Source organism: Opisthocomus hoazin, chromosome 9 (assembly GCF_030867145.1).
Source record: "Opisthocomus hoazin isolate bOpiHoa1 chromosome 9, bOpiHoa1.hap1, whole genome shotgun sequence".
Lineage (NCBI taxonomy): Eukaryota > Metazoa > Chordata > Aves > Opisthocomiformes > Opisthocomidae > Opisthocomus > Opisthocomus hoazin.
This window is the reverse complement of record NC_134422.1, coordinates 36686205-36699048: the sequence shown is the minus strand read 5'-3', so window position 1 is coordinate 36699048 and position 12844 is coordinate 36686205. Positions and strand designations below refer to the sequence as shown.

The 12844-nt window shown below is 47.0% G+C and overlaps 1 protein-coding gene across 10 annotated transcripts in view; it reads right to left on the bottom strand.

Moving 5' to 3' along the window:
* USP40 (ubiquitin specific peptidase 40) overlaps positions 1–7653 on the bottom strand; it is a 43675-nt gene extending 36022 nt beyond the window's left edge. For 8 of the 10 annotated variants that reach the window (XR_012764993.1, XR_012764992.1, XM_075429893.1 and 5 more), the window contains exons 1-6: positions 7568–7652; positions 5030–5246; positions 4416–4483; positions 3294–3407; positions 2556–2720; positions 1849–1995 (exon numbers count right to left, since the gene is read on the bottom strand). Coding sequence is in view for 8 of the 10 variants with exons in the window: in XM_075429893.1 (XP_075286008.1) it covers positions 1849–1995; positions 2556–2720; positions 3294–3407; positions 4416–4483; positions 5030–5228 (693 nt within the window). In the remaining 2 variants the exon portion in view is untranslated. Of the gene's footprint in view, positions 1–1848; positions 1996–2555; positions 2721–3293; positions 3408–4261; positions 4383–4415; positions 4484–5029; positions 5247–7134; positions 7176–7567 lie in introns of those variants that run through there. The other 2 variants (XM_075429895.1, XM_075429900.1) reach the window with 2 other exon arrangements.
* Between the last annotated feature and the right edge of the window lie 5191 nt (positions 7654–12844).

Genomic DNA, 12844 nt, shown 5'->3' with positions numbered 1-12844 from the left:
GTCACTGATTAACTTCACTTATCCTAAGCTTGCCTTTTCACCCACTCCCCTTCCACATGAAGTGTGCCACAAGGTTTGGATTGCACTTATCTTGCTGCAGCAGAGAGTCACCGCAGTAGGCCAAAGAGCTTTGCTGTTGTGAAGCGGGCAAAGTATGTCAAAGGCAGAGTGCACTAACAGCCTATGTCTGCCTCCCCTTTACAAAAAATAGTAGGAATAACAGGAAAAAGGAGCAACCTTATATTAAAAACTTACAACATGAAAAACTAGCACAGAAGAAAACCAAACACCGCTTTATATCATTCTGGAAAAATGCAATTCAGAGACCTACAACTCTCGCAAAGCTCTCACAGTGCTGCCCTTCCCTGGCACTGGCTAAGGGGATGGATGAGAAGACAAATAAGAAATCTTAAATTGGATTACTATGTGGGGGAAACAAGTACAAGCTGTTGTAAACCAACAAACAGGGACAAGCTTTCAGCACAAGGATGCTGCAGGCTGCACTGGCATACAGACAGTAACCAGTGTTAACAGCCATGCCACCATCTAACAAAGCACTCGGGGTCACACACACAGCTCCTCTGGAAGATACAAAAGTCAACAAACATTTGAAGCTTTCCCCTGGTGCCCAGGGGAGATGACAGGGAACTAGGCAAAGGGATTACTCCAGTCCGGATGCCCCTGAACTCCTGGAGATCACTCTCAACAAACACCACGGGTTTAATGTCAACAGTTCTCCCTCAAACACTGAGGAGCTCTGCTGACTCAGCACAGGAAAGGGTCACCGCATTTCGGTTTACAAGCAATATAAAAAAAAAAACCAGCTTGAAAGCAACAGTTCTCACCCATAGCGCAGCACATATCAAAGTAGGGAATTATTAACTACAAGATAATCACAAAGCAGCACAACTCAGATAAACCTGTCAACTTCTTTCAAAAGCATTTTCAAGCTATAGCCTGAAGGAGAAGACTTTCACAATCCATATCTTGAAGCCCAGGAACATGACTTCGCAGCTTCGCTGTGCCTGGATTTTTATCCTCCTTCCTGGCCTCCCAGATGGAGGGAAACTACTGGTGGTGCCCACAGATGGAAGCCACTGGCTTTAGCACGCAGCAAGTGGTTGAAAAGCTCGCAGAGAGAGGACATAAGGTGGTGGTACTTGCACCAGAAGTAAGCTGGCAGATGGGAACACCACAGGCATACACTGTGAAAACACATCCGGTGTCTTTGAAGAGCTGGATGGTTCCTTGCATGAACACATTCTTACTCACCTGAAGGCTCTAGAACTACAGAACGTATTGGAAACACTATTAAGGTGTTAATTTATCTCTGCAAGAACCTGTTCAGCATCAGGGAAACAATGTAATACCTGGATCAACAGATCCCATTTCCCTGTGCAGAGTAACAGTCATTCATTACTTTTCTCTCCCATTAGCATTCTTCATTAGAAAATTTCCATAGTTTTCTTCGTTACACGGATCTGTTTATTTTTTTATTTACACTCTAGCTTATCTTTTAGCCCATCCTCTGAAATGCCCAAAGCCAGGGCCAGTACCGGTGTGTGAATGAGGCACTATTCTCAAAACTACATATCATCCCACTCACCACTGCCTATGTTAAAGGCTGCAACAACATTCAAGTAAAGAAGTGAGTCACATGAGCTGTTCTTGACATAGTTGCTGAGGCTTAAAAAAAAAAAACAGGTCAGATTTTGGCATCCTCTTGTTATATACCATCTGATTAAAGATACAGATTCTGTTATTTCAGAGTGAGAGGGCAGACACAGCAACGTAAACAAAGTTCCTAAACATCAGCAAATTGAACACTAAGAGTCACCATTGAATTACCTTTGAAGCTTCAACGAGTTTATCACAGGCTCCGCATCGATACAAGTTCTCATTTTCAAAGTACTCTTCTTCTACATACATGTTCCACAGTGCCTCCTCCAAGCCAGCAACACCTTTTACCGCCACTGTTAGGTCTAAGAAATCTTCCTACACAGAAGTACAAAAAAAAAAAAAAAAAAAAAAAAAAAAAAAAAAAAGGTAAGCGGTGTAAGTTCACGGCACATTAGAAAGATGCTCACCCCATTCACCACAGCAGATGTGAGCACTCATTTTGCTTTCATTGTTGACGGGAAGGGGGGAACAAACCCCCTATATCCACGTAAGAGAAGTTAATAAAAAAAAATCCAACCAAACAAGGAATGTTTTTTTAAATTACGAAGAGCACTAAAATAATGTAAAGATGTTTTACTGTTGTTATTCCACTGTTCAGTTCTCTCCTAATCACATCTACTAAAGGCAATGCTTCCTGACTCTGAATCATAGTCTGATGTAGGTGGTTTAGAAAATGCCAGCCAAGACTTAACAAAATCATGCATAACTTCCACGTTTTCAAGCCTGCAGCACCCTAACCAATACACACTATGTAGATTCAACAAGGCCACCAGTAACACGCAAGAAAGATGTCATTATTTTGGAGTTTAAAAAAAAGCACATATATCTTCAATAGTCTGAACAGAATCCTATCTTGGAAAATTGTCTGGCCTTACCTGTCTCTCACTGATATTCTTGCATTCTTTACAAACAATCTGGTTGACAACAATCCCATGGTACAATCGGTTAATAAGGTCATGACCTGAAGTCCCCACAAGGGAAGTTTCCAAAGCACTGAACAGAATCCGATTTAATTCCTGCACATCATGCTGCCTCATTTCCTGCACGATAAAAAAAACAAACTCGAAGATAAAATAGTGCCATCTGCTTTGCTTATTGCTTAAAAACAACATATATTAAGTGCGACAGACAGGTGCCTCACTGACTACTCATATATTTACTACCTTGAGTAGCAAATTACTACATTTATTATTACTTGTTATTCTTAATTTAGTTATGCTTCCTGAGTAGCTACAAGTACATAAACTATAACCCACATAAGACACTTTCACCTGGGTCACTCTGAGTGACACAGTTCCATTTAGATAAGAATCTAAGTATTTGAGGACAAGAACCCTAATTACTGTTGGAAAAATGTTCCTGTAAAAACAACAGAAAAGCTACTGAAATTGTATGTAACAGAACAATTTTCTTCTGTTGCTTGCTGTAAACAATCAGCATGTACTTCATGTGGAGATACAATAGTATACAACGATAGCTGACCCAATGCAATGCTATCTCCACAGCTTGAAGTATTTTAAGATATTTCTTAAACATCAGACTTCATACAAAAAAAATCTTCTCCATTCAGGAGAACGTTTATCAATGATGGTGTCACTGATGGTGATTTGTACCTCGTGGCTGTTCCACCCAAAGCTCTCGGTAAGGTCTGTTGTAGATGCAGCCTGCTGGTCCAAGAGCAGAAGCTGAGCAAATAACCGTTGAAGTTGTAATGGAATTATTCGAACCTAGAAATAAAAAACAAAATATACCCAACAGATCAGAGTCTTCAAACCAATCCTTTAAATAAGAAGAAAAATAATTTAGTACAAAACTCATAATAAACCACCACTGTCTACGGCTTTCATAACAGAGGTTACTCAATTCATACCAAAACAGCAGTCAGACTTAGCTCCCAAAAATCTACAGCACCTCACCTTACTGAGCCAAATACAGTCATGGAACATACATTTTGTGGTGAAGTAAAACTGCGCGGACTAAAATTAAGCCATCACCATAGTTAACAAGGACAAATTTCTCTGATATTATTCATAATACTAAACCCTAGGAACTCAGCTACAAGACATCATGACATAGAGATTTATCATGTGCTGCTCCTCGCTCAGTAAAGTGTTTGGTAGGGGGGTGGAACGAGAACGGTTAATGTCAACAAGCTTGATCAGCTACCTATATTTACCATTGACTTAGCGAGCAAACAATTTTCCAGGCAACAAGTTGTGTCACTTTGAGAACTAAAGAATGAAATTTGTAGTCAACTTCACTATGAACTTTTTAAACAAAGATTAAATTCCAGTCCCATATCATCCTGCGCACGGGTGGGCTGTTAAACCTTCAGACAGCCACAGTGCAGTCACCTAGGCTACACACACCTCGGTTTTCTTTTTTTTTTTTTCTCATGGTGACAAATCAGTTATAGCACAGTAGCTGTATTAGAGAAGAGAAAAACCTGAAAAAGGACTGTACAGACTTTGGGATTGTTTCTGCTCCCCTTGAAGACAAAATGATCTCTGCTATCCATTTCAGCAGTAACAGGCTCAACATCTTACTTTTGAAGCAAAAGCTTACGGCACTGAAAACTTACATCTGTGTGCAAAATCAAGTATTGGCCAACCAAACTGTCCTTCGGCAGCAAAGTTAGGCTTTCATTCATTCTCGTGAGAAATTTCATGCAAATTGAAACAACAGTCTTCCAATCAAAATTCAGCACTGACTAATGACAAGAAAATTCTAAACACCTTTGCATCTGGTTTACTGCTATCATCCAGAGTCCCAAGTTCTTCAGGTCCTAGAGAGAACAGCGCCTCTGTAATTGTAAAGAAAAATACCTATTTAAAAAAAAAGAGACAGTGTCTCTTCTTTAAACATTTATTATATTTTAACTGTCAAGCATTTTGGTGCTATTCTTTTTGGCAAGTTAAGATACTAAACAATTTCTGAACATCACTGATCCTTACAACTGGTTCAAGCTATAACAATAAAGCAGAAGTAAACATGAAAGTGTTTAGATGGCAAAATATCTGTTTTTTCAGGAACTGCAGTGGTTTCATCAAAAACACGAACAGCACTTTATAGACAGCAATAACCTCCCTTGTTTACACAAACTGTTAACTGTCCACATGTAAGAAAAGGTAATGTTTCCAACACTTACACTTTGTGCAGAAGTGACGATACTAATTTTACAGACCAATAGCTCTGAGTAGTCTGTAAAAACTTATTTGCAGGGAACTGAAATAAACTGTCCCTGAAAACAATCTCTGTGTGTGGTGTTTCTTTAACAAATAACTAGAAATGCAAGTCACTGTAAAATACTAATTCTATCATTACTTTAAGATGTTTTTGAACACATTACCTCTAAATTCAGGTGTGAAAAGCAGAGTCTGCAGAAGGGAATTGAGGTAGCAGGTTCCACCCTGATTTTTAATACCACTTAGGTTGGTGAAATCCCTGGGAGCTGGAGGCTCAGAATCTCTGGGCTTTGATTTCTTCTCTTTTCCACAATGATTATTTGATAGAAAGGAAATATCCTCTTCAAATAAGTCCCCAAACATTATGAAGGCAAAACAGTCCTTAAAAAAAAAAATATTTAACACTCTGTTTACTAACAAAACCTGCAATTGAATACATCCACCTCTAATCCTCCAAGATGAACCTTTCAGCCCTGACTAAAGAACTTGTAACTTTTTTCATCTTATTCTGTTCATTATAAAAATGAATGTCAGATCCATACAAAAGTGTACATTAATATGAAAAAAGGGTGATTTAAAACTCATTCTTCAGGGAATTTTTTTCAGTCCTTTTTGGAAGCTTTGTGACATTTTAGCATATATCAGGATTCCCAAAGCTATCTCCCTTTCCTCTTGTACTTGCCACTCCGTAATTTCATTTGGTATTCTGCAGCTCTTGTATTAGCAGTGAGTAATCAATAAGTTACACTGAATCAGTGAATAACCATTCTCCTGTCTACTTTCATTCCACTTGCAGTTTTACAGTTCTTTACCATGGTCCACTCAAACACCTCTTCCAGACAAAAGCCTCCACAAAGACGTATTCACTCCTACAACTGAGCTCATCCTCTATATTCGATTACCCTTATCTACCTCCTCTGAACCCCTTACGCTCCTCCTTTACCTGCTTCTGAGATCAGAAGACCATATCTACCTACAATGTTCAAGAACTCTGCAAACCGTAGCTTCCTATAGCAAATTAATAATGCTCTGCTTTGTTCTCCTTTTGTACAACTGCTGAGCACTAACTAACCTTTTTTAAGGAAGGTTTATTATTACCTCAAGGTCTCACTCCCATATGTTCACGTCAAACCCCACCACTACACACACACTTTACAGAAATACATGTGTGTATATATATAACTGTACGGCTGCGATCGTCTCTGCCCCATGCTACACCTCTCTGGACTCACCTACAACAAATATTATCTGCTATTGTTTCATTCATCTGCCCATTAGCATAAAGACTTTAAAGTTTCACTGATGGCACTTGTCTCTACTGCAATATATTAGTCGATGTCACAAGAAAAATTAATCATCTCAGCATTCACTGTTTATTTCTGACAGTTTATGATATGCTGAACACAGGCCATAGCAAAGACACAAAAAACTCCCCCTCACTCCCCTCGGTGACAGCTGATCTTCTGTTTCCCACCTTTTAGCTAATTATATCATCAAGCAATAACTTTCTTCTCCTGTGTCAGCTTAACTTCTTTCAGAGCCTTTGGTGGCAAACCTTCTCGAATGCCTTTTGAGAATCCAAATGCAGTTGATAGCTCCCTGTTCAACCAACTCATAGCTCTTCAGGCATCTCCTAAAACTCCTTTTATAAAACAGAACTACATTAAGCTCATTTTGGTCCTTCCCAGAGCAGAGCAGTTTTTAGGCAAAAGGCTATGCTCAGAGCAGCTAACTATGAAGCAGTGTGGCAGTGTTGACTGTGCTTATTCTATAATGCTTCTTCAGCACTTCATACAAAAGATATCTCCCTGTAAACCCCCACAAAGTAGAATTACATGGCTAGAGATCCTTCTTAACGAACACAGACAAGAAAGAAATAATTTTGATCTCTTTGCATTAGTTTTTTCTCCTCTGAATGCAGCTCTTCTATCTTGATCACCTACAAAACCCTCAAAAACCTGCAAAGATCCCACCTCCCACGCTTCAAGACGTAATTGCTAGGTTTATCACTCTTTCCAAACTGCCTCTCAGCCTTAATTTATTTTTCAGTCGGGCCTGCTGCACTTTAATATTTAACCATCCAAAGATCATGACCATTCCTATTTTCCTCATCCGAATGCACAACGGCTTGCTCCTAATCGGTTTCTTCACCACAAAACAGCGCACATCTAGGAGACAGCGAACATCTCTCTGACAGCCTGCTGCACCCACCCACGGCTCCAGAGAAGCGCTTCAGCAGGACAGTGCCAAATCCTCCCTCGCTCCTTACCTCAGGATCCTCAAAGCACTGCTGCTAGCAGCTTCCTTCCCCTAGAAGTCATACAGTAAGAGGTTAGTACGACTCTGTGGATGATGCCTCTGGTTGAACGCCCTCAAGAAGCAGAGCCAACTCAGAGCACATCCCCTGTTAGCACCCTGCCAAAGCCGGAATGACTCCACGAAAGGAGATCCCAAAGCCCCTCTCAGCCCCCGCCCGACATTCCCTCTCTCCGATGGGAGCCTCCCACGTTGTGACTCGTGTCTGGCACCTCTCCTCCTACCCCATCGCACTCCCGAGCAGAACCGGCCGCAACCGGGCCCTCCCGACAGCGCTGCGGCCCCCACGGCGCTCGGCCCGGACTTCAGACGCCGTCTCACCGGCACCGACAGAGGACGGGGACGGGTACCCCGGTCCGGCCTGCCTCTCCCGCTTCCCGACTCACCGCTCACAGCCAGCACCCGGAACCGCGCCGAGCCGGCGCCTACCGCCACGGCCCCACGGCCGCCGCCATCTTTGTAGTGGTGCCGCGCAAAGCACGCTGGGACCTAAAGGCCGCCGCGTCACCGGGACATCACGCACCTGGCCAAGCCCCGGAGAGCGGACAGCGGCCCCTTTCCCCGCTCCAGAGAGCGAGGGGCACCCTCCGCACGGGGCGCGGAGGAACCGCGGGGCACGGGAACGGGCGCGAACGAAGGTCGGGCGGGGAACGCGGGCCCTGGGCGGGCGCGCACAGCCTGCTGGGAGTCGTAGTGCGCGCGGGGAGGGCGCCGCGCTGCCCGCTGGGAGGGGAGGCCAGGCCCGCGCGCGGCCTCCCGGGGTCGGGTCACGGAGTCACCGCGGCTGGGAGAGAGCTCTGAGGCCGTCGGGTGACGCCGTCAGCCCTGCTCTGCCGTGCCTGCTACACCCTGTCCCCAAGTGCCACATCCACACGGTTTTTGAACTCCTCCAGGGACGGTGACCCCACCACCTCCCTGGGCATTCTGCTCCAAGGCCTGACCACTCTTTCATAAAGACATTCTTCCTAATACCCAATCTAAACTTTCCCCGACGCAGCCCATCGCCTCTCATCCTGTCGCTGGTTACCTGGGAGGAGAGGCCAACCCCCGCCTCGCTGCCCTCTCCCTTCAGGCAGCTGTGGAGAGCAATGAGGTCCCCCCTCAGCCTCCTCTTCTCCAGACTAAACAGCCCTGGCTCCCTCAGCCGCTCCTCATCAGACTTGTTCTCCAGACCCCTCACCAGCCTCGCTGCCCTTCTCTGGTCGTGCTCCAGCACCTCAATGTCCTTCTTGGAGTGAGGGGCCCAAAACCGAACACAGTACTTGAGGTGCGGCCTCACCAGTGCCGAGTACAGGGGCATGATCACCTCCCTGCTCCTGCTGGCCACACCATTCCTGATACCAGCCAGGATGCCATTGGTCTTCTTGGCCACCTGGGCACACTGCTGGCTCATGTTCAGCCGGCTGTCGACCAGCACCCCAAGGTCTTTTTCCACCAGGCAGCTTTCCAGCTGCTCCTCCCCAGGCCTGTAGCGTTGAGTGGGGCTGTTGTGACCCAAGTGCAGGACCCAGCATTTGGCCTTGTTGAACCTCATACAGTTGGCCTCAGCCCATCGATCCAGTCTGTCCAGATCCCTCTGCAGAGCCTTCCTACCCTCGAGCAGATCGACACTCCCACCCAGCTTGGTGTCATCTGCAAGCTTACCGAGGGAGCACTCAATCCCCTCATCCAGATCATCGATAAAGATGTTAAACAAGACTGGACCCAAAACTGAGACCTGGGGAACACCACTCGTGACCGGCCACCAGGTGGATTTAACTCCATTCATTACCACTCTCTGCGCTTGGCCATTCAGCCAGTTCTTTATCCAGCAACGAGTACACCCATGCAAACCATGGGCAGTTAGTTTCTCCAGGAAGATGCTGTGGGGAATAGCGTCAAAGGCCTTACTAAAGTCCAGGTAGACAACATCCACAGCCTTTCCTTCATCCACTAGGCGGGTCACCTGTTCATGGAAGGAGATCAGGTTGGTCAAGCAGGACCTGCCTTTCATGAACCGACAAACCCATGCTGGCTGGGCCTGATCCTTTGGTTGTCCTTCACATTCCCAGTGAGCGCACTCAAGATGAACCGCTCCATAACCTTCCCTGGCACCGAGGTCAGGCGGACGCGCCTGTAGTTTCCAGGATCCTCCTTCTAGCCCTTCTTGTAGATGGGTGTTACACTGGCGATCGTCCAGTCACCTAGGACCTTCCCTGTTGGCCAGGACTGCTGACAGATGATGGAGAGTAGCTTGGCCAGTTCCATCGCCAGCTCCCTCAGCACTCCTGGGTGGATCAATCTGGCCCCATAGACTTGTAGATGTCCAGGTTTCCTGCCGGTTGCGGGGCATGAAGGGAGGCCGCCTGCTGCTGACTCTGCCCCGCTGTGGGGCAAGGGATGCCATGGAGAGGCCGAGGCCTGCGCTGCCATGGTGGACCACGGGCCTGGGGGAGACCCGACACCTGCTGGGCCATGGGGTTGGGAGTACGGATGAGCCTGGCCGGTGATCTGAGAAGACCGGCTCCCTCTTTGCAACGAGGAAACATTTGCAGCTGCCTTCCTTGCGGTGCCACCGAGCCCAGGGTGGCCCAGCGGGCCCCTTGCCTGCTGCAAGTGCTGACAGAATGTTCAGGGTTGGAAGGGACCTCTGTGGGTCATCTAGTCCAACCGCCCTGCCAAAGCAGGGTCACCTACAGCAGGCTGCACAGGACCTTGTCCAGGCAGGTCTTGAATATCTCCAGAGAAGGAGACTCCACAACCTCCGTGGGCAGCCTGTGCCAGTGCTCCGTCACCCTCAGAGTGAAGAAGCTCTTCCTCATGTTCAGACGGAACTTCCTCTGCTTCAGTTTGTGCCCATTGCCCCTTGTCCTGTCTCTGGGCACCACTGAAAAGAGCTTGGTCCCATCCTCCTGACACCCACCCTTCAGATATTTGTAGGCATTTATAAGGTCCCCACTCAGACTTCTCTTCTTCAGGCTAAATAAAGCCCAGCTCCCTCAGCTTTTCCTCATAGGAGAGATGTTCCAGTCCCCTCACCATCCTCGTAGCCCTCCGCTGGACTCTCTCCAGTAGCTCCTCATCTTTCTTGAACTGGGGAGCCCAGAACTGGACAGAGTACTCCAGATGGGGCCTCATTAGGGCAGTGTAGAGGGGAAGGAGAACCTCTCTCGACCTGCTGGCCACACTCCTCCTAATGCATCCCAGGATCCCATTAGCTTTCTTGGCAACCAGGGCACGCTGCTGGCTCATGGTTAACCTGTTGTCCACCAGGACTCCCAGGTCCCTCTCCACAGAGCTGTTCTCCAGCAGGTCCACCCCAAGCCTGTACTGGTGCATGGGGTTGTTCCTGCCCAGGTACAGGACCCTGCACTTGCCCTTCTTGAACCTCAGCAGGTTCCTCTCTGCCCAACTCTCCAGCCTGTCCAGGTCACGCTGAATGGCAGCACAGCCTTCCAGCGTATCCACCACTCCTCCCAATTTTGTGTCATCAGCACACTTGCTGAGGGTACATTCTAACCCTTCATCCAGGTCATTGATGAAGTTAAACAAGGCTGGGCCCAGTACTGACCCCTGAGGGACACCACTAGTTACCAGCCTCCAACTAGACTCAGCACTGCTGACGACAACCCTCTGAGTTCTGCCATTCAGACAGTTCTCAATCCACCTCACTGTTCACTCATCCAGCCCACACTTCCTGAGCTTCCCTAGGAGGATGTTATGGGAGACAGTGTTGAAAGCCTTGCTGAAGTCAAGGTAGACAACATCCACGGCTCTCCCCTCCTCTACCCAGCCAGTCATGCCATTGTAGAAAGCTATTAGATTGGTCAGGCATGATTTCCCCTTGGTGAATCCATGATGACTACTCCTGATAACCTTCCTTTCCTCCACTTGCTTGTTGATGACCTCCAGGATAAGCTTCTCCATCACCTTTCCCGGGATGGAGCTGAGCCTGACCGGCTGTAGTTTCCTGGGTTCTCCTTCTTGCCCTTTTTGAAGATTGGAGTGACATTGGCCTTTCTCCAGTCCTCGGGCACCTCTCCTGTCCTCCAGGACCTCTCAAAGATGATGGAGAGTGGCTCAGCAATGACATCCGCCAGCTCCCTCAGCACTCGTGGGTGCATTCCATCGGGGCCCATGGATTTGTGGGTGTTCAGATCACTTAAGCGATCCCTCACACAGTCCTCCTTGAACAAGGGAAAGTCATCCTCTCTGTGGGCTTCTTCTCTTACCTCCGGGGCCTGGGATTCCTGAGGGATTCCCTTGGCACTGAAGACTGAAGCAAAGAAGGCATTCAGTAGCTCTGCCTTCTCTGCATCCCCTGTCACCAGGACACCCGCCTCATTCAGCAGCGGCCCCACATTGTCCCTAGCCTTCCTTTTGCTGCTGATGTAGTTGAAGACGCCCTTCTTGTTTTGACATCCCCTTCCAGCTTCAATTCCAGGTGGGCCTTGGCCTTCCTTGTCACATCCCTGCACGCTCTGACCACATTCCTGTATTCTTCACTCACTGTGTCCCGCGGTGGTCGGGGCCACAGGGCCACAGGCAGCGCTTGTGCTGACCCACCACCCCTCCTTTCCGCTGTGGCCGTCCAGCACAGCCCCTCTCCCCTGAGGCTGCGCAACCCCCAGCATCCCCCATCTATACGGCTTCTTACCCAAATTTCGAGGTCCGATTGCCTTCTTTCACTGGTGACAACATGTGAGCAGCAAGCAACTCTTATCCCCTGCTCCCGTGAATCCAGCGAAGTTGAACCTCATCACAAAACCCTTGCCAGGGTAACCAAGCCAACAGAGGGAGTTGCTGGCAAACTGTCAAACACTCAGAATCTCCTCTAAGGTACTGATTAACTTCACCTGCCCTGGGCTTGCCTTTGCAGGCACTCTCTTCATGTCAGGAGTGCTGCGAGGTTTGGCTGCCAAACTGTCCTGGTGGTAAGTGAGGGGAGGGCAGGACATGTCCCTACCAGTTCTCTGCTTACCCCTCTTCAGCAAATGGGGGGGGGGGGGGTGCAGTTACAAAATGTACAAATTAACCTTTTTTTTGTGAGAAGATGCTGTTTGCTAAACTGGTCATCTTGCCAATGATTAGTTATTATTCGTATTTTTTTTCCTTACAGTTTATAATAACATAAAAGATTCTGAGAGTCTTTTTTTCACTTTTACCTCAGACCTTCTCCTCCTACTCTGAAGCTCAAATATTTTGTTTTCTGAAAAGTTACCCTGAAAGAAAACTGCTCTCTGCCACTTTCTTTGGTAGTTTCTCTACACAAGGCAAAGTTACAGACATTGTAAAATGGGGAAAAGAAATATAAAGACTGATAGGAAAACATGGAGAAAACAATACACAGTGAATTTTGTTGCATTGAGCATGGTGTGGAAGGGACAAAAAAGAACTTGTGTGCCTGAGGGACAGAGGCTCCATGGCTCTAAGTGTCCTAGGTGGCATTATTTTTCCAAGGCACGGTGCTATTTGGGCATCTAATCTTTTCTGCATCGACAACATCACAAGCAATGCTGTAAAGCCGATGGCTCTTAAGAACCCACACTTGGGCTGAAGCTGCTTGTTAGCTAAGTCAGGGCTGAAACCTGAGCTCACACCCAAGTCTAAACCGAACAGTCCAAGCCATACAGGGAGTAGTAGTCCTTAAAACACATTTAGTACGTGTCTTATGTCTGGCCTCT